The sequence below is a fragment of the Gasterosteus aculeatus genome, chromosome 7, assembly GCF_964276395.1.
Source record: "Gasterosteus aculeatus chromosome 7, fGasAcu3.hap1.1, whole genome shotgun sequence".
Taxonomy (NCBI): domain Eukaryota; kingdom Metazoa; phylum Chordata; class Actinopteri; order Perciformes; family Gasterosteidae; genus Gasterosteus; species Gasterosteus aculeatus.
In genome coordinates this window covers 534,700-554,820 of record NC_135694.1, presented here as the reverse complement: position 1 = coordinate 554,820, position 20,121 = coordinate 534,700, and the positions used below count along the sequence as shown (strand labels likewise).

The following is a 20,121-nucleotide window of genomic DNA, read 5'->3' as shown; positions in this document are numbered from 1 at the left end:
GATCATTCCCTGCTAGTGTGTAATGTTTTTATTAGGAACATTTTGCCAAAAAGCGCGTACTGGCATTTTAACTCCGGTTTAACATTTGATAGGAATTTCAGAGCGGTGCTTTCATATTTTTGGAGTGTTTTTAGGCTGAGGAAGAGTGATTTTAGTAGTCTTAGGCAGTGGTGGGACCGCGGTAAGATCGAGATTAGGCTTCTTTGTCAGCAGCACACTCTCAACGTCACCAGAGACATCACCAGATCTATGAAGGACCTGGAGACTGATATAGTGGAACTAGAGCGTTTAAACGAGTCCACAGGAGAGCGAGGACATTTTGAAATCCTCAAGATCAAAAAAATGGCTCTGGCCGACCTGTTAGACGTTAAAGCTCAGGGTGCACTGGTCAGGTCCCGATTCCAGACCATCACGGAGATGGACACTCCCTCTAGCTTCTTCTTCGGCCTGGAGAGGAAGAGTGGGCAGGGGAGGGTGATCCACGCGCTGTTGGCAGACACAGGGTTGCCGGTGGTGGAACCAGATTAGGAGGCGAGCGGTCAGCTTTTACTCCTCCCTCTACACCAGTGAGTACAGGGAGGAGGAAGCACTGACGGAGGAGTTCGTGAGCGAGCTACCTCAAGTCTCTGAGGAGACCAACAAAGCGCTCAACAGACCCATAACGGTGCAGGAGCTGAAGGCCGCCTTGCAGGGCATGCAGGGACGGCATGCTCCTGGCATCGACGGCCTCCCCGCAGAATTTTTTAAGACATTCTGGGATATATTCACACCTGATGTCCTGGAGGTTTTTAACGAGAGTCTGGTCTCTGGTTCCATGCCGATGTCCTGCCGCAGAGCGGTCATAACGCTACTGCCGAAGAAGGGGAACCTGCAGGACATCGGCAACTGGCGCCCTGTGTCTCTACTGTGCGTGGATTACAAGCTTCTGTCCAGGGTCTTTGCCTCCAGGCTGAGGGAAACTATGGAGCAGGTCATCCATCGGGACCAGACCTACTGTGTGCCCGGCAGGTCCATGGTAGACAATGTCTACCTCATTCCTGATGTTTTGGAGGTCGCCAGCTTGTTAGGTATTAATACTGGTCTGATTTCTCTAGACCAGGAAAAGGCTTTTGACCGCGTTGAGCACAGCTTCCTCTGGAAGGTCATGGGGAGGTTTGGGTTCAGCGCTGGTTTCATAGCTAAGATCAAAGTGTTGTACAGGGACATTGAGAGTGTGCTGAAGATAAACGGCAGTCTGTGTGCTCCTTTTAGAGTGTATAGAGGGGTCCGGCAGGGTTGTGCTCTGTCCGGGATGCTCTATGCACTCTCCCTGGAACCCCTTCTCGGCAAAATACGCTCTAGCCTGGAGGGCCTGGTTTTACCTGGTTTTAGTAGAAGAATGATTTTATCGGCGTATGCCGACGATGTTGGTGTTTTTATTAAAGGCCAGAGGGATGCAGACCTTTTAAATAACATCGTGGAAAGTTTTAGTAAGGCATCGGCAGGGAGGGTGAACTGGAAAAAAAGTGAAGCCCTCGCTGTCGGTGAATGGCGTGGCGGCCTCCCGGTTCTTCCCCAAAGCCTAGTGTGGAGGAAAGATGGTTTTAAATACCTGGGGATTTATCTGGGACAAGAGAGCATCGTCCAGAAGAACTGGGAGGGCGTCACAGAGAAGATAGAGGGGAAACTTTCCAAATGGAAATGGCTGCTCCCTCAAATGTCTTTTAAAAGGTAGAGTTTTGGTTTTAAACAACCTGATTGCATCCCAGCTGTGGCACCGTCTCACCTGCCTGGACCCTCCCTCAGGCTTCCTTGCCAACTTACAGAAGAAAATGGTGGATTTCTTTTGGGGGGGTCTACACTGGGTGCCACAAGGGGTGCTGTTTTTACCCAGAGAGGAGGGGGGACAGGGCCTCGTCCACCTGGCCAGCCGGACGACCACTTTTAGACTCCAGTTTTTACAGAAATATCTCACAGGTCCGGAGTTTTTAGTATGGAGGGACGTGGCCAGCTGCATTTTTAGACGTGCAAACAACCTGGGGCTGGATACTGCTCTGTTTTTAATTGATTCTACATTTTTAAAGTTAAATGGGCTACCTCCGTTTTATCAGGGTGTTTTTAAGTCTTGGGCCCTTTTTAATCATAAAAGGTGCCCACAGTCTTTCTCTCTGTACTGGTTGTTGAGAGAACCTTTGATCTACAGAGCAAGGCTGGACATCAGCAGCAGTGGTACCCCAGGCCTGATGGGGGCGCTGCTGAAAGCACGAGTCCTGTGCCGGCAGCAGCTGGTGGACGCAGTGGGGCCGACGCTGAGCGACGCCCCGGCCCTGGGCTCTCTGCTGGGGCTGCACTCCGTCCGGATGGCGAGGAGGCTCCTGGAGCTGTGGAACCAGAGGCTGACTGAGGAGGAAAGGAGCCTCCTCACAGACTACAGCCAGAGGGATGTGGAGCCGGACCCTGCAGACCCCTTCCCCGAGATCTACCTGAGCCCAGGACTAGGGGAACTCACCGGCCCCCTGCTCGCCACAACACGCCCCGAAGCGCTGACATTGCACGAAGCAGACAAGAAGACTCTGTATTTTAACTGTGTGAAGGGCATAAACCGGTCCGGACTGTGCGACAGGCTCCCCACTGTGTGGTCCAACAGACTGGGACAAAATGGACCGGGCCCACAGTGGAGGACTTTATACAAACCTCCCCTCAAGAAACGGACTGCCGACCTCCAGTGGAGAACTTTACACGGTGCTGTCGCCTCCAACGCTTTTATTTCTGTTATTAATCCCACTGTTCTGAGCAAATGCCCCTTCTGTGACCTCCGAGAGACTATTTATCATGTTTGTATAGAGTGCAAGAGACTTGCGAGTTTCTTCTCTCTTTTAACATCGGTTTTTAGTCTTTTTAATGTGGTTTTTACTGAAAAGATTTTTATCATGGGAGCTGCCTACAAAAGAGCAGAAAAAGAAAAATGGCAGCTCCTCAACTATCTTTCAGGGGAAGACAAAAGCAGGAAGGCCAGAGTGAAGGACGGAGAGGGGCAGGAGGCCAGAGTGAAGGACGGAGAGGGGCAGGAGGCCAGAGTGAAGGACAGAGAGGGGCAGGAGGCCAGAGTGAAGGACAGAGAGGGGCAGGAGGCCAGAGTGAAGGACGGAGAGGGGCAGGAGGCCAGAGTGAAGGACGGAGAGGGGCAGGAGGCCAGAGTGAAGGACGGAGAGGGGCAGGAGGCCAGAGTGAAGGACAGAGAGGGGCAGGAGGCCAGAGTGAAGGACAGAGAGGGGCAGGAGGCCAGAGCAGTGTGGCTGGTGAACATCAGGTTCAGGCTCTGGCTGGAGTTCCGCTTTTATAGACACATTGGGGACGTAGACACTTTTAAACAACGCTGGTGTTTTAATAATGTTGTGTGCTCAGTGGAAAAGAATGAATTGGTGTTTGCTCCTGTTTTTATGGCATGGAATGTAATTTTGCTTTGTCTTGGGGTTTTTTGTTGTTGTTTTGTCTTGGGGTTTTTTGTTGTTGTTTTGTCTTGTTTTTTTTAACAAAGGACCTGAAATATACGACAAATATATATATATATATATATAATATGTAAAATAAATTGTTTTTCTAAAAAATCAAAAAATCTCTCGTCCCTCCTGAAGAACCCGTCTCGTCTCCTTCATGTGCAGCATGAAGCATTCAGAGTGTCTTCACCAGCTGTCTGCTGCTCGGGGGGACAGACAGATGGAGAGAGACAGACAGATGGACGTGGGCGTATAATTGATACATTAGCATATTAAAAAGAGGATGACATCATCTAAACTCACCTGCTGACTCCGCCCCCCCCCCCTGGCGTCTACTTGATCTACTCAATAAAATCTTCTTTGCTGCCATTTTTTTAGTAGGGCCGAGTGCGAAAAGTGGCCGGTGGTAGCTGCCTTTGTTCATCGGCAGGTGGCATTGGTCGGTTCATCGGCAGGTGGCATTGGTCGGTTCATCGGCAGGTGGCATTGGTCGGTTCATCGGCAGGTGGCATTGGTCGGTTCATCGGCAGGTGGCATTGGTCGGTTCATCGGCAGGTGGCATTGGTCGGTTCATCGGCAGGTGGCATTGGTCGGTTCATCGGCAGGTGGCATTGGTCGGTTCATCGGCAGGTGGCATTGGTCGGTTCATCGGCAGGTGGCATTGGTCGGTTCATCGGCAGGTGGCATTGGTCGGTTCATCGGCAGGTTGCATTGGTCGGTTCATCGGCAGGTTGCATTGGTCGGTGGTCGGCAGGTTGCATTGGTCGGTGGTCGGCAGGTTGCATTGGTCGGTGGTCGGTTCCTCCTCCTCATGCAAATGACATGTTAACGAGTATCCTCACGGCCACGCGTTCGCCGTAAATCATTGTTTCTAACGTGATTGAGAGTCAGGCACAACACAGCGACCTGCAAGTAGCGCAGCGTCTTAAATGAAGTGACGTGTGTCTTAATGCGATGCTTTAGAAATGAACACAAAGGGATTCTGTATTTGTTCATGAAGTCTGAAAAGGGTCATTTGGGCAACGTTTTGTTAACCGACCGCAGCGAGCGGAGAGAGAGCACCAGCGGACTGACAGCAGCCCCCCCGCCCCGCACCCCCTCCGCACCCCGGCCACACCGTCCACTCGACCACTACAAACGGGTTAGTTAGCGTGCGCGGTCGATACACATGTCCCTTTATTGTTTTAGCCTGCGCTGTGGACGGCAGCTCGCCGCGACCTCGGTCGTTCACATCATAGGCAGCTACCACCGGACACTTTTCGCACTCGGCGTCACTCCATTTTTTGTTGTACTTTTCTTTTTGTGCCTCAAACCTCAGGAGCAGAAACACAATGTGATGAATCAGCGTCCCATGTTGTACTATAGGTGGTAGTATCGTTGTAGTGGTACCTGATTTTTTTAAACTAGTTGTTGGTCTACAACAAAGTGCATCTACTGTGTTGACGTATAAGTACTCGGTGTGTATCGATTCATCGATTTATATTCCTGCGATCCAACAGAATCGATCTGTGCTCCGCAAATCGTCATTCCGGACGACATATATCGATTACAAATCGATTGAAATGGTACATAATCGATTGTATCGATACTTGGAAACTGCACATTGGATTTAAGTACATAAAAGGTGTGGATGCATGTTTGTTTGTTTGTTTGTTAGCTCTTTAGACACATTAAACGTTACTGGATTCAGTCTGCCTGTCTGTGACGTCATCAGTACGCAGCGGCCGCTGCGCGAAATTCTGACCAACAACAACAACAACAACAACAACACACAGCGTGGAGGAGACGACTGCGAGCGAGACATTTACAAACCAACGTATCGATCCAGTGGAAACATTTTGGTTTGCAAACACGGAGGTGTTCTAAATAAGTCGCTCGCTGTTTGTAGAATATTTAGAAGACAAATAAAAAACACGGAAACACGAGGAATCTTTGCGGCCGTCTACTAAGGCGCCGCGGGATTAAACAACGGCGACAGTCAGGACCTCCAGCAGCGTCACCGCTGCAGCAGCAGCAGGTAACTCAGCTCTGCAGACGCCTCAGGCCTCCAGCACCAAACTCATCACAGTAACAAGTTTATCTGTAAAGACGTGCGACCCGACAATGTGGTGTCTGTGAATTGATCCAAACATTGTGTAATTATTGTGTAATGTTTACATTGAAGATGGCACTTGACTCAAATAAAAGGTTCATACATTTGCCATCAATTGTTTATAATATCCATAATTAATTTAAACCTGATTTCCTAACAAGAAACAACAGGGATCTCAGAAACTTTGCCTGCACTGTCCAGTAAAGTTACTGAATCGAATCGTTGTTAAAATGAATCGTTACACCCCTACTGTACCGTTTTCTCCCCACGGAAAGGGCAACCCGGCACACATAGGACTTTACTCAAGATTCCTCATTTGTTTGTTTATTTCTTAAAAAGGGAACCAGGTAAAAAACCTGGAATAATAAGAAATGCAATGCTTCAATTTCCATGTGCACACCACAACCAACACAGCTCCCCAGTTCTTTATCTTAATAACATTATTCAAAAATACAAATAAACATTATTAATATACTATAATCCACCATCATCAGTTTCGTTATTTGCATGTACACATTCAAATATTATGCACCACATTCACAATGCATGCAGTCTTTCCTTAGCAGCAAACTACAACTCCCAAAATGCCCCACGGCAAACCAGGAAGTACCTACGTCACATACCAGTCCGTGTTTCATACTTTAAACATATAAGCCAAAGAAAGTAAACACAGCAGCAACACATTAAGGTGACATCAGACAACATGAAGCGTACATTATAAAGGAGACAAGACAACATTGGAAATTAAGAGAGCTTACCAAGTGGCTGCACACCGGGTTGGAAGTCGTTACCAACGAAGTGAATCGCGCTTCCTTTTCATTCAGTAAACACTGGTCACGTGACCTCACAGCACACTCCTCTCTTAAAGGGACACTACACTATTGCGCTGCTACCTCAACGTTTCTCCATATAATACTGGCATTTACATATATAGCTCTGGCAGGTAAACATTTAATCACACATGTAAATCCGAAATAACAAAACGTCATGAATTAAAAACTCCACAGAAAACACAACACCTAGTGAAGGCTTCTACTAAATAGAAAAAATACTTATTTAACATAAGTAGATTTGTACTAATTCTAATAGTATGTGAGAACAGCTGTTACAGTAGAAGTACTTGTACTAAACAGTAAAAATACTCTGACAGAAACCCAGTTGTCTCAGTTTGTAACACGTTTCACTGCAGTAAGAAAATATAAATGTAAGAATCACAGAAGCAACGAGCCCCAAATCATTCAGATAACTGATCACGTCTCATTTCAACTTATCGAGTCGTTTATGTTGATTTCACACAGAAAAGCTGTGAGTCACACGTAGAAGAAGCAGAGTCCACATCCAGCTGTGATGCACCAGAACCTGATCCAGCACCCATCCACATCTGATCCAGTCCGGCTTTTCCATCTGACGAGCAGCAGGACCAGAACCAAGACCAGGACCGGGTTCAGTGACTGGGAACCAGGATCCGTCCTGGTTTAAAGAGAAGAACAGATGAGCATTAAATGCAGATACCGGACCATTGAAACCAGACTGAACTGGTCTGAAACACCAGACAGGTGTCAGAGGGAGCAGGTGAACCAGGTCCAGACTCTGGTGGACCTGCTGAAGGTCTCCTCTTATTCTGGACCAATCTGACCCATCAGAGGACATCGGTGTGTTCTGACCTCTGGCTTTCCTCTTGTAGTAGATGAATCCAGCCAGAGACAAAGTCAGACCCAGGATCAGTCCTGAGGCTCCGATGGCGACTTTGTTCCTCTCAGACTCGGGCATGGACGGGTCTGAGGACAGACAGGGGGACGGGTTAGCAGAGAGACAGGTGGAGAGGCAGGCAGACCGGTATGCAGACAGACAGGTACTTACTCCAGTCGGTAACCAGAGGTTTACTCAGACTGATGTGCTCCACCACACACGAGATCTTCTCTCCAGACCTGCTGACACACAAACCAGCACATCAGTGGTTGTCCTCATCAACCTGGACCACCTGGACCACCTGGACCAGCTGGACCTGGACCTGAGCTAACTGGACTTATCGGAGCTGAAGCTGGCTGGACCTGCACCACCTGGACCACCTGGACCTGGACCTGGACCAACTGGACCTGGACCTGAGCTAACTTGACTTATCGGAGCTCAAGCTGGCTGGACCTGCACCACCTGGAGGTGGAGGTGGACTCACCTGGGCGTGTACTCCAGGTGGGAGTGGGTCTGGTAGTACCAATCCCCGTCTGCCAGCTCGTCGGTAGAAGTGACCCCGGTGGTCTCTGGCCGTCCGTCTCTGGTCCACCTCACTATGATCTTCTTGGGGTAGAAGTCATAGACGCTGCAGACCAACATGGACAAAGGTCCACCACCAGGGGGCGTCTCAGAGTGCAGCCTGACGTAGGGCTCAGCTGGAGACAATATATGACATGGTGAGGGTTTGTTCTATGAGCTCACAGGTACGAGTATTAGTACTAGGAGTACTTAAGGTAGTAGCAGTAGTACCAGCTGCAGTACAAGTACCAGTCATGTACTCACAGATAAAATGTTCTACTCAATAATATCCATAAAGTGTCCATAAATACTTGATACTTGAATTCAAAGTGTTTCTTCTGTTTAATATTTGATCATATAATTATATTATATGATTTGGTGTAAAACAACATCATTATATTATTTATAAATGTGTTACATATTAAACCACACGAGTAAACTATATAAAATATGTATAACAACGTGAATCATTTATTACAGAAGATGTGTATCAGGTTCTAGTTGGATTTACTAATAAATGATCATTACTTTAGAATAAACTACCGCGTGATTTTCTCTTTGATTTTATTATATTAACTATTAGAAACTATTTTAAACTATTTTACAAAGTTGAAGCTCAGATTTGAAGAGTGTGCATCTCTTCTACAAGGCCACCAGACATCCAGGCGACCTGAAATCGGACTAAGTATCTCTTTCTTTAAACCAAGCTAGTCTGCTAAATTTGCTGTTGATTCTAGTGTCTTAAGTTAATTTGATTGCTGATTTGCTTTAGTTTTTTGTCCTCTCACGACCAGTTCTCTTTGTTTGAAGTTATCTTGGTTGCTAGTTTGTTCAAGCTCTTTCAGTCTTTTAGTGCCAGTTTGTGTTCTAGATTCTACTATTAAGTTAACTGCCAGTGTGCCCTCCTAACTCTGCTAGGTTTTGACCTGATCTAAGTCTGTTTTGCCTTGTTTTCTGAAGCAAATAAGACTTGTATCCTTAAACTCTCATTTTGTCAAAAGACCACATGGTGTTTGTTCACTGATTAGGGTGTCAAGCTATTGGTGCTTTGCATTTTGAGGAGTTTCTGTCGAGGCCAATCGACCTTTTGTCTCCTAAACGACGGGGGAGCGGCCAGCGCAGCCGCAGCCGACTTCCACTAACGAGGGAGTATTTAACTAGAAATCGTAGGAAGCGTTAGCTTCAGCGTTATCTTATCCTCGCAGCACGAAGACGAGCAGAACAAAGACAAGGGAGTCTTTCGTGGCAGTCAAGACGAGCAGAACAAAGACAAGGGAGTCTTTCGTGGCAGTCAAGACGAGCAGAACAAAGACAAGGGAGTCTTTCGTGGGAGTCAAGACGAGCAGAACAAAGACAAGGGAGTCTTTCGTGGCAGTCAAGACGAGCAGAACAAAGACAAGGGAGTCTTTCGTGGAGTCTTCGGGGCGGCTGAATGCAGTGCCTTCTTCTGCTATTTTTAATAATGTGTTTGACCCCTTCACCCGTGCCTGTTCGAATCTCTTCCCGCAGATACTACAGGCCTCGGGCTAGATCTGCTCTCTATCGTAACCTCTCCTCTCTCTCCTATCCCACCCGCTCCTCACACGTCCAGCACCTCGTCACAGGAGGTCTCTGGAACTGCCAGTCAGCGACTCGCAAGGCTGACTTCATCTCCGGCTTTGCTATCCAGCAGTCACTCGACTTCCTCGCTCTGACCGAGACCTGGATCACACCCGAGAACACATCCACCCCAGCCGCTCTCTCCTCCGCCTTCTCCTTCAGCCACACTCCCAGGCCCACTGGTAGGGGTGGTGGCACAGGTCTACTCATTTCACCCAAATGGAGCTTTTCTCTCTACCCTCTACCACCAGCCACCCCATTGTCCTTTGAATTCCATGCTGTAACAATCACTCACCCGGTACAATTAACCATCATTGTCCTCTACCGTCCGCCAGGCTCCTTAGGTCATTTTTTGGAAGAATTGGACATTCTCCTGTCTAATTTCCCCGAAAATGGTCCTCCGGTCATCCTCCTGGGTGACTTCAACATCCAGACAGAGAAGTCACCTGACCTCGTACACCTACTTTCTTCCTTCGCTCTGTCACTCAGTCCCTCTCCTCCTACTCACAAAGCCGGCAATCACCTTGACTACATCTTTACTAGAAACTGCTCTACCACTAACCTCTCTGTAACTCCACTTCATGTGTCTGATCACTTCTTCATCTCTTACTCCCTTCCACTCTCTATAACTAACAAACCTCCTTCATTGACTAACTCTATACCGGCTCGTCGCAATATTCGCTCCCTCTCTCCCTCCTCGCTGGCATCCTCTGTTCTATCAGCTCTCCCTTCAACTGACTCCTTCTCACTCTTGCATCCGAACGCTGCTGCAGAGACTCTCCTCTCATCTCTTTCCTCCTCTCTAGACTCTCTCTGCCCTCTTACGACACGACGGACTGGCAAATCCCCTCCGGCTCCGTGGCTGTCTCAACCGGTCCGTGCCATGAGAGCCACCATGCGAGCGTCGGAAAGGAGATGGCGTAAATATAAACGACCTGACGACCTGCTTGAATTTCAATCTCTCCTCTCCTCGTTCTCTGCCTCTATCTCTGCTGCCAAAAGCTCTTTCTACCAGTCCAAAATCGAATCCTCATTCTCTAACCCCAAAAAACTCTTCTCGATCTTCTCCAATCTCCTCGAACCCCCTACCCCTCCTCCCCCCTCCACCCTTCTTCCGGGAGACTTTGTCAACTACTTCACCAAGAAAATAGCTGACATACGCTCCTCTTTCTCAAACCCACCACCTACTTCACCGACCTCACCTCTTTCGCCCTCACTTCCCTCTTTCACCGCCCTCTCTCCTAACCAAATTCTTACCCTAGTAACCTCTGCCCGTCCGACCACCTGCCCTCTTGACCCCATTCCATCACATCTTCTACAATCTATCGCACCTGACCTTCTTCCGTTCCTTACCTTTCTCATCAACAACGCTCTGTTATCTGGCTGTTTTCCCAATTCTCTGAAGGAGGCAAGAGTCAACCCTCTCCTGAAGAAACCCACCCTCAACCCTTCTGAAGAAAACAACTACAACTACTCTTCTTCCCTTCTTGTCCAAAACCCTTGAACGTGCTATCTTTAATCAACTCTCCTCTTATCTCCACTGTAACAACCTCCTTGAGCCCCACCAGTCAGGTTTCAAGGCCGTTCCACAGAGACTGCTCTCCTTGCTGTCTCTGAGCAACTCCACACTGCTAGAGCCGCCTCTCTCTCCTCTGTCCTCATCCTTCTGGACCTCTCTGCTGCATTTGACACGGTCAACCACCAGATCCTTATTTCCTCCCTTCAAGAACTTGGTGTCACAGGCTCTGCTCTCTCCCTTCTCTCGTCCTACCTCGATGGCCGCACCTACCGGGTAACCTGGCGAGGATCTGTGTCGGAACCGTGTCCTCTTACTACTGGAGTTCCTCAGGGTTCCGTGCTGGGTCCCCTCCTGTTTTCGCTTTACACCAACTCTCTTGGCGCTGTCATTCGCTCGCATGGCTTCTCTTACCACAGCTATGCCGATGACACCCAACTAATTCTCTCCTTCCCTCGCTCGGACACCCAGGTGGCGGCTCGGATCTCTGCCTGTCTAACTGACATCTCTCAGTGGATGTCCGCCCACCATCTGAAAATCAACCCCGACAAGACTGAACTACTTCTCTTTCCCGGAAAAGACTCGCTTACCCAGGACCTGACAGTCAACTTTGGAAACTCTGTGCTAACGCCCACTTCGACTGCTAAGAACCTCGGCGTCACACTCGACAACCAACTCTCCCTGACTCCCAACATCACTGCGACAACGCGATCCTGTAGATACACGCTCTACAACATCAGGAGAATACGTCCCCTTCTCACTCAGAAGGCAGCGCAGGTACTGATTCAGGCTCTTGTCATCTCCCGCCTGGACTACTGCAACTCCCTCCTGGCAGGTCTCCCTGCCACCGCCATTCGACCTCTGCAGCTCATTCAGAATGCAGCAGCTCGACTGGTCTTCAACCTTCCGAAATTCTCCCACACTACTCCACTCCTCCGCTCTCTTCACTGGCTACCGGTGGCCGCCCGCATCCAGTTCAAAACACTGGTGCTCACGTACCATGCTGTGAATGGATGGGGTCCAGCTTACATCCAGGACATGGTCAAACCCTACATCCCAACCCGCACTCTCCGCTCTGCATCTGCAAAACTACTCGTCCCTCCCTCACTGAGAGCAAAACACTCGACTAGGTCTCGACTCTTCGCTGTCCTTGCGCCGAAATGGTGGAACGCGCTCTCTGAAGACATCAGGACCGCAGAGAGCCTTCACATCTTCCGCCGCAAACTAAAGACACACCTCTTCAGACTCTACCTCGACTAAAGACTAACAAATTGTAGCACTTAAATTGTACTTGTGACGTCACTCATCTATAGCAAATTGTAAATTCGCTTATTTGAGGAAATTGCACTTTCTTGTTTCTTGTTCTCCTGAGTTTGTACCCTATGGTTGAATGCACTTATTGTACGTCGCTTTGGATAAAAGCGTCAGCTAAATGACATGTAATGTAATGTAAAAGTTAAATACAGCAGACTTTATTTATTTAAGTCATTTTACTAAATGACTTTGTAATATTCCTGATTGGATCGATTTAATGGATTGATTTGATATAAAATGTTCATGAGAAGATGAAGAAGTGATTCTCGGGTCCGATGAGGTGATGAGTGATGAGCACATGAATAAGTAGTAATATTAGTCGGAGCTGTAGTAGCACAACTTCACCACAAGGTGGAGAAAGACTTCAGTCTGACGTCAGCGTTTAGTTCATGTCATTTGATCAATATGTGATAATAATGTAATGACATTTATAATAATGTGATGATAATAACGATGATAATAATAATGTCGCTCTGACTCACCGGACTTAGTCAGAATATTGTTGTAATCGCTCTGGACGTGGTTCAGACAGTAAACCTCCTTCCAAGCTCTCATAGCACTCAGATATGAAGCGTCTTTGTTCCAGTTAGCAGCGTACTTCACTCCTTGTTCAGTGAAGCCGACAAACTTCCCCACTGAGCTGCTGAACCTCGTGTCTTCTTTCTTGTTGAAGTAAGAAGACTGGATGAACTCGATGTCCTTCAGCTCCGTGGAGTTAAAGACACATTCATCCGTCCAAAACTCCATGAATCCATCTGAAGAACAGATAGGATCAGTGATCACTGTTATTGATTACTGATCAGTCTACAAACAAACAGGCGGTGCATTGATCACTTTATTGATCAGTGTTGATGAGTATTGATCCTACCTGCTGCGTGGAGGCCGATGAAGAGGAGGGAGACGCTGATGAAGGATGGAGCCATGTCTCTGTGTTCACCGGACAAAGTGACAAAGACGCGCTGAGAGCGGCTGTAAAAAGCGGAGCGGAGGTCACGTGACCCACGTCAGCGACGTCATCACCTGTTACCAGGCAGACAACATCAGCAGAGTTGATGATACAACGTGCTATCGTACTAATAGTATACATGTATACAAGTATTACTGTTGAGGACACCATGGTACTGTATTAATACAGTGATAAGGATATTATGATCATTATGTATTGATTTGTATTATTATTAACAGCCAGATTAACATTATTATGATTATTATTTTTACCACAATTAAATATCGTTAAGTTTCATGTGTTGTTTGTACATGTGGTCATTTATGATTCATGTATCTAACAATGTGTCTTTATCTTGTACTTTGTCACATACTGTCTGACGACAATGACACTAAAAACCTTTTAGCTGAATTGAGCCGTTATTGATTATTTATCATGAATCATTTACTGTTATTACACATATATTTATTATTGTTCAGTGAAATCAACATTTCTAAAATGATGTTGTTACTGAATCTCAATGAACAGAAACATGATCAGACTCTGATTGTTTAATATAATTCATATATGATACATTTATCATTTTAATAAAACCGCAAATTATCTTTAAGCTGTTTGTCTGTGTGTGTGTGTGTGTGTGTGTGTGTGTGTGAGTGTGTGTGTGTGTGTGTGTTGTGAGTGTGTGTGTGTGTGAGTGTGTGTGTGTGTGTGTGTGTGTGTGTGTGTGTGTGTGTGTGTGTGTGTGTGTGTGTGTGTGTGTGTGTGTTGAAATGGCCTTTATTCAGAGTCCTGCAGAGTCTTTTTCTCATAATAACAATAATATGTTGGATTTAAAATCAGCTCTAAACTTCCTGATGCAACAATAACATCTACAATTATCTCACATTACACACAAAGTTATATTTATTTTCCTTTAATAATAATAAAGCAACAGTTCATTTAGCAAAAAGCTTTTATTTCAGTAGCTTAGCATAGCTTAGCATAACTTTGTCTCCAAGCTAAATGGTTCAAGTTGAGTCAGTCGTACAAATACTGAAGATCAATAAAAGGAAACATTTAATAAACAGCTGAGTCAGTTTATTGATTTTTAATCATAATTACTTGAAAAGAAACATTTTTCCATAAATGAATAAAAGCCACTGAGCTTCTTACAGACAAACATGTTTAGAAGATTCATTCTGAATTTAGTTCTTATACTTTAAACACGTCGTGTTCTTCAAACTGTTAAAAGTGCTGCTGAGACACAAGCAGAGGTCAAAGGTCAACGGGTCTGACTTCTTATTTTAGAGTTTATTATTAAAAGAAACAGATGAGAGAAAACAAGATGAGATCATCGCAACGCCGTCATCGTTATTTCAAAATAAGAGAAGAAGATTAATTCAATAAAGGAATGAGATTCAGAGATAATTAACAACATTAATTAGACTGGATTAGATGATGAAGATGATGAAGATGAGACTCCTACATGATGAAGATCATTAACCAATCAGCTGCACTCGTTTCCTTTGATGAGGAAGAAGGTTCCAGCAGCGACGCCGAGGAGACCAACAGTCAGACCGACTCCACAGAAGACCGCTGGTCCAACGCTGGGCTGAGACACCTGCACATCTGGAGACAGAAAAGACACCTTCAGCTCCACATCTGGAGACATGAAGCTCAGCCTCCACATCTGGAGACACAAGTGAGTTGTTTGTTTTGTCTCACCATAGAACTTGACCAGTGGATGGTCCAGGGCCAGATGTTCCACCATGCAGCTGTAGATGTCTCCCAGCTTTGGGGTGAACTCAAGGGTGGAGAACTGGTTGAAGGTTCCGTCGTTGTTGGGGTAGGGAACGTTCCTGCTGGATCCTTCAGTGACGTTCTCCTGGTTCTTGGTCCAGGAGAACGTCACTGGAGCAGGAAAGAAACCAGTCACATGACAGATGAGCGAGTTCTTCTCTCCCAGTTCCACGCCGTCTTTGGGGTAGATCATGTGACTGGAAGGAGGATCTGAAGAGAGAGAAGCTCTTATTAGAATCCCTCTCATGAAGAACCAGTTTGACCTTCAGGATTCATTCTGGCTTCTGGTTTGGTGCCTCAGATGAACCCTGTTGTCCACGTTCTCCTGACCTCCACCCACCTGGTTCACCAGAGACCTGAAGGAGCAGAGTCCTCCTCCTGAAACCTACGTCAACATCTGGAGTTTGTGAGTAAACAAACTGTTGTTTGTTGTTCTTCAGACTGGTGTTTACTGGTGTTGACTTGTTGTATTTGTTTACCTCTAAAGTCAACAATAAATATCTTAAATAGACGTTTGATTTAAAGTGTAAATACAGAAGATAAATTCCAGCAGCTAAAAGAACAAACAAGTAAACACAATCAAATGATTTCATGAAGCTGTTTTTACTTCATGTCACATAAAACTGTTTAATAACAGAAAGTCAGACGTTAAAACACTTTAATGACACAGTAAAATAATACATGTATATATAAGTATACAAGTATATATGTGTATACAAAGTATAATAAGTATGAAGTGTCTTTACCTTTCTCCAGTTGGAACCCCTTGTAAGCTTCCAGATCAGTTTTCAGGTCATTTCTGCAGATCTGTTGATTAGTCACAGCTCCTTCATAAGTTCCTTCTCTGTAGTCTATTGGATCCACGAAACTGGGCTGAGGTTTGACTCCTTTGCCGTGTTTGAAGTCTGCGTACCAGATCTCTTCTCCATCCAGACCGTACATCAACTCTCCATCAGAGTCAGAACAGCCAGTAATAGCAATGTCCCTATGTGGACCTGAGGAGAAAACACAAGGTTTGTTTGTTTGTTGTTCAGTCTGTTAGTAAACAAAGAGGCTGTTTATTTGTTGTATTTGTATCAGAACTGAAACATGAGTTTAAAAGTGAGACAGAAACTCACCGTCGGCTGAGACACAGAAGACACCAGAGAGGACGAGGACGACCATCATCTTCATCATCGTCTTGGTCTTCATCAGCTCTCTGTGGACCAGAACCAGACTGAGACTCTGAACCTTCTGAAGAGAACTGAGAGAAACTGCAGCAGCAGCGGAGCTCGTTGCCTCAGCAGCCAATGAGAGAGCAGAGCTGGCGTGATGTCATCAGTGTCCAGGTAGAGAAACACTGCTGCTCACATGGTTTCTGATATCCAGACATGAGGACAGACGGACGCAACTCAATCAATAATCAATACTGTGTTCATAGAGGCTTTTCAGAATAAAGCCTTTAAATACAGATGTTAAACTAAAGATTCATCTTCAACATTAAGATTCACGAGATGATTGTTTAGAAGGAATGAATACAGAAGACGTGAAGTTGAGACGCTCCTCCTTCAGTCCAAGGAGTCATCTGAGGGAACTAGGAAGCATCGAAGGCCTCAGGACCCTCCAGAAGCATCTGGAACCTGCTGCCCCCCCGACCCTGAATGGATGGAGGATTAAAGTAGAAGCTGTGATTTTGTAACGTGATGAAAGCGACTCTTCACAGAAAGAGAAGCTGTGAAACACGAGAAACACTTTTCACTTTTTAATGTGAAAACAAGTTAAAAGTTCCAGTTTCCTCGTTCTGTTCACCACCAGAACCAGTCGGACCGCTGGAGGCCTTCAGGGGCCTCAGAGCAGCCAGGACCTCCCAATACCACAGATACAAGATGCTCAGGTTCCCTGCAGCGCCTGAACGCAGCAGCGTGCTGGAAAGTCCCGCTCTTCACTTTCACTTCCTCCTCAGCAGCCAATGGGAAGCAGAGCTGCTGATGAGTCATCGGTTACCAGGCAGACCTGAGGACACGGAACGACACACAGCACACTCATCACATTTTCATTTAGGTGCAATCCAACAGGGGAAAAAAGGACCTGGAAGCAGCTAAAAATGAAATTTATAAACATAATTCAAAAAGGTTTGGCAGATATTGCTATGATTGCACCTCACTTTCATTTATTTTTTAATGGACTTTATTAAAGGCTATTAAACAAAGTAACTCAGTGGCTACTTGAAATAGTAAATTAAACCCCTAATAAAATGTTGTTTTTACGTCTTTTCACTTAATACCCCACGTAGGTATAAAATAAAAATGTGTCTAAGTGTCTCCTGTCGAAGTCATTTAACATGTGACGCTGTAGCCTCCACTCATTAAAATACGCATTAAAACACTCATTAAAATACTCATTAAAACACAAAGAAACATTGAGTTCTGCTCAGCCAACAGAGAGAAGGCAGACGGCCTCCTCCACCCGCTCTGACCGAGGTGGAGGCCTCCTGTGTGAAAGGGTCTTCTATCCACAGTCCCCTTCATCGAGTGCCGGCGCAGGAACAGGAACATGTGTCCCTCTATGCGTCCGGTCACATGTGGAAACCCTGCATAACGACAGCTGAGCGTCTGAGGCGGCAGCAGAACGTATCATAACTAACAATGTATAAAATATGATTTCTACATCAGTCACCTGCATTCCTGTGGGATTCCTCTCTGATGTTCTAAGAGGTTTGTGTCGGGAAACAGGGGAACTTTGCTCACAGCTCTACAAACTGCTGCCTTGCCAAAGGGCTCTGCGTCCCCGACGTCACAAAGAAAACCACCATTTGCAAAGAAACGTGGCGCGATGCACAAGATCTGCTCCGATGTGAGTCCACGTCAGCGTGTGAGGTTGGTGACATGCGGCCGGAGAACGTTAGAGAGATAAATGATCCCGTGTGAGGAAAAGCTGCAGCGTTCTAACAGAAACTCCTCTGGAAATGATCAAACACTAATAATATAATATAAACATAGTTTAATGAACGTTGTCTCTGATATTCATTGCTGTTGCTTCAGTGAGAAACGTGTTCTCGTCTCATCTCAGGTGGCAGAATACGTGTAGTTAAACCATCTATCTAATTATATTAAACTCTTTATTTACTGTATTAAAGATTATTTAGTGTTTCATGTTTAGGGTTCGTTTTCAACCACTGGTGTATAAATCTGGTTATGTTCATTTCATGTAAGATGCAAACAAACCTTCAATGAGGAGAAATGATTCACAACGTGATTCATCATGACGTTTAAACTGGAACGTTGAGGAGGTAATAACAGACATCTTTATTTGTCACACTGATTGAAGATGTCTAAGGATTACGTAGCTACTTAGAACCTCCGTCTGTGTGCAACACTAAGCTGCGTTATATTCCACGTGCACGTCCACAGCATGTCCCTGTCCTCACTGCCTTCAGCACGTCTGTCTCTCTGTGTCTCTGTCTGCCTGCATTGTGACCACATGTCACTTCACCAGAAGAACAGCGACCGACCTTCGTTCATCAACACTCTGCTTTTACGGCGCTGCTCGTTTTATTTGCACATTCAGCTCGAGGTCGAGTTACAGAAACGCGTTGGCTGCTGGTCCGGTTCTCTCCGCTTGCAGGTGACCTCAAACCGTCCGTTACTCCGCGTCCGCTCCGTCAGGACAACTAACGTTACGTTCTTTGCTCTCAACTGGCTGACCAAAGACCGATAGTCGTATTTCGTTTTATGGTTTTACGGTAAAAGGAAGAATCCAAAGGCACAGCGACCATTCTACCGTGTTTTGGTCTGATTTTGCGTTTAGCGGCTACACTTGTGTAACGTTTAAACAATCGGAACAACACACGTCGCACATGTTACTGTTGTGTTCAAAACGAAGAAGCGCCGGACGGACAAAGGTCATCGCAGATTGTCATGACCCGGCTCGAAGGGGATGACAAACACGGGAGAGACACAATGCAAAGGTGATTTCCAAGTATATTTATTTAAGTAAAGTAACTAATCCAAAAGTAAAACAACTATGAGGTGTGTACGTCAGTAGTTTCAGTCATGTCAGTGTGGGTGCTTGATCATGTCGGAGGAATGTTGTGAACCTAAATTAAACGTCAAAAGACACAAAACAAAGGTGCGGACGCTGGCCAGGGAAAACCAGCGACCCTGGCAGGCAGGAACCATGAGCTCTTATACTGCCAGAACGCCCCAGCTGCTCCCAATCCAGTTGATGGCATTACCTCTGGGAAAGACAGTGACGTCATGACATGAGCCAATAGGCAGGGCCGTCACACCCCCCCCCATAAGATCGGTGTCCCAAAGGGAACACCGACACACTACAACAAATAAAGCAGGACTAGTCCCCCTAGAAAAACACTAAAACGAAACTTAAACAATGCTAATAAAAAATAAGCAACTGACCAGAAAAACAAAAATAACCGAATTACTACAAAAAATTTATAAACAAGAAACCCATCACCCTGCCCATGTTCCGCCCCTTCCCCACCTGTCCTCAGCAACTCTGGTACCTGAGAAGCAATTTAAGACAACAGGCACAGCAAGAACAAGTCACGAGCAACATGAAATGGCATAACTCAAATGTAGACCTCCCTTTTCCGAAATACTAATTCAAGGCAACGGAGCACGTGACAACGCATCTGCAATTGTATTATCGGACCCTTTGATATGCCGAATGTCAAGATCATATCCCTGCAGAAACAGAGCCCATCTCATCAATCTCTGATTCGGACATCGCAATGAACGAAGAAAGGTCAGAGGATTATGATCTGTATACACAACAAGTGGTGCACAACCCCCCACATACACTTCAAAATGTTGCAACGCCCAAACCAACGCTAATGCTTCCTTCTCGATAACCGAATAATTAAACTGGTAACCATTGAATTTCCTAGAAAAGAAGCTCACTGGTCTCATTACCCCCTGGTCATCTCCTTGCATCAAGACGGCGCCTGCTCCCACCTGGCTGGCATCAACCTGGAGCAAAAAGGTCCGATCAAAACGCGGTGCTGCCAGAACAGGAGAAGAGCATAGCACAGTTTTAACGTTATCAAAGGCCTGTTGACACTCCACAGACCACACAAACTTTACTCTGGTCTTCAGCAGCTCAGTAAGAGGAAACACCACAGTGGAAAAATTTCTACAAAAAATCCTATAGT

General features: G+C 46.1%; 2 protein-coding genes and 1 long non-coding RNA gene across 3 annotated transcripts; 1 reads left to right on the top strand and 2 right to left on the bottom strand.

Moving 5' to 3' along the window:
* The first annotated feature begins 5,684 nt into the window (after positions 1 to 5,684).
* On the top strand, positions 5,685 to 6,721 carry LOC144410273 (uncharacterized). The gene is made up of 2 exons (XR_013468213.1): positions 5,685 to 5,819; positions 6,683 to 6,721. It is a non-coding gene; the product is annotated as an uncharacterized LOC144410273 (long non-coding RNA).
* LOC144410268 (H-2 class II histocompatibility antigen, E-S beta chain-like) lies at positions 5,877 to 13,268 on the bottom strand. The gene is made up of 6 exons (XM_078105935.1): positions 13,116 to 13,268; positions 12,730 to 13,002; positions 7,742 to 7,955; positions 7,429 to 7,496; positions 7,233 to 7,346; positions 5,877 to 7,038 (listed from the first exon to the last, which is right to left on the bottom strand). The coding sequence occupies exons 1-6, from the start codon at positions 13,168 to 13,170 to the stop codon at positions 7,013 to 7,015; spliced, it is 750 nt and encodes a 249-aa protein (XP_077962061.1). The 5' UTR covers positions 13,171 to 13,268; the 3' UTR covers positions 5,877 to 7,012.
* Positions 13,269 to 14,255: 987 nt separating this feature from the next.
* Positions 14,256 to 17,419, bottom strand: LOC120821929 (HLA class II histocompatibility antigen, DP alpha 1 chain). The gene is made up of 4 exons (XM_040181062.2): positions 16,091 to 17,419; positions 15,719 to 15,967; positions 14,898 to 15,182; positions 14,256 to 14,801 (listed from the first exon to the last, which is right to left on the bottom strand). Exons 1-4 carry the CDS (start codon positions 16,161 to 16,163, stop codon positions 14,680 to 14,682), a joined length of 729 nt encoding a protein of 242 aa, XP_040036996.2. The 5' UTR covers positions 16,164 to 17,419; the 3' UTR covers positions 14,256 to 14,679.
* Positions 17,420 to 20,121: the final 2,702 nt, after the last annotated feature.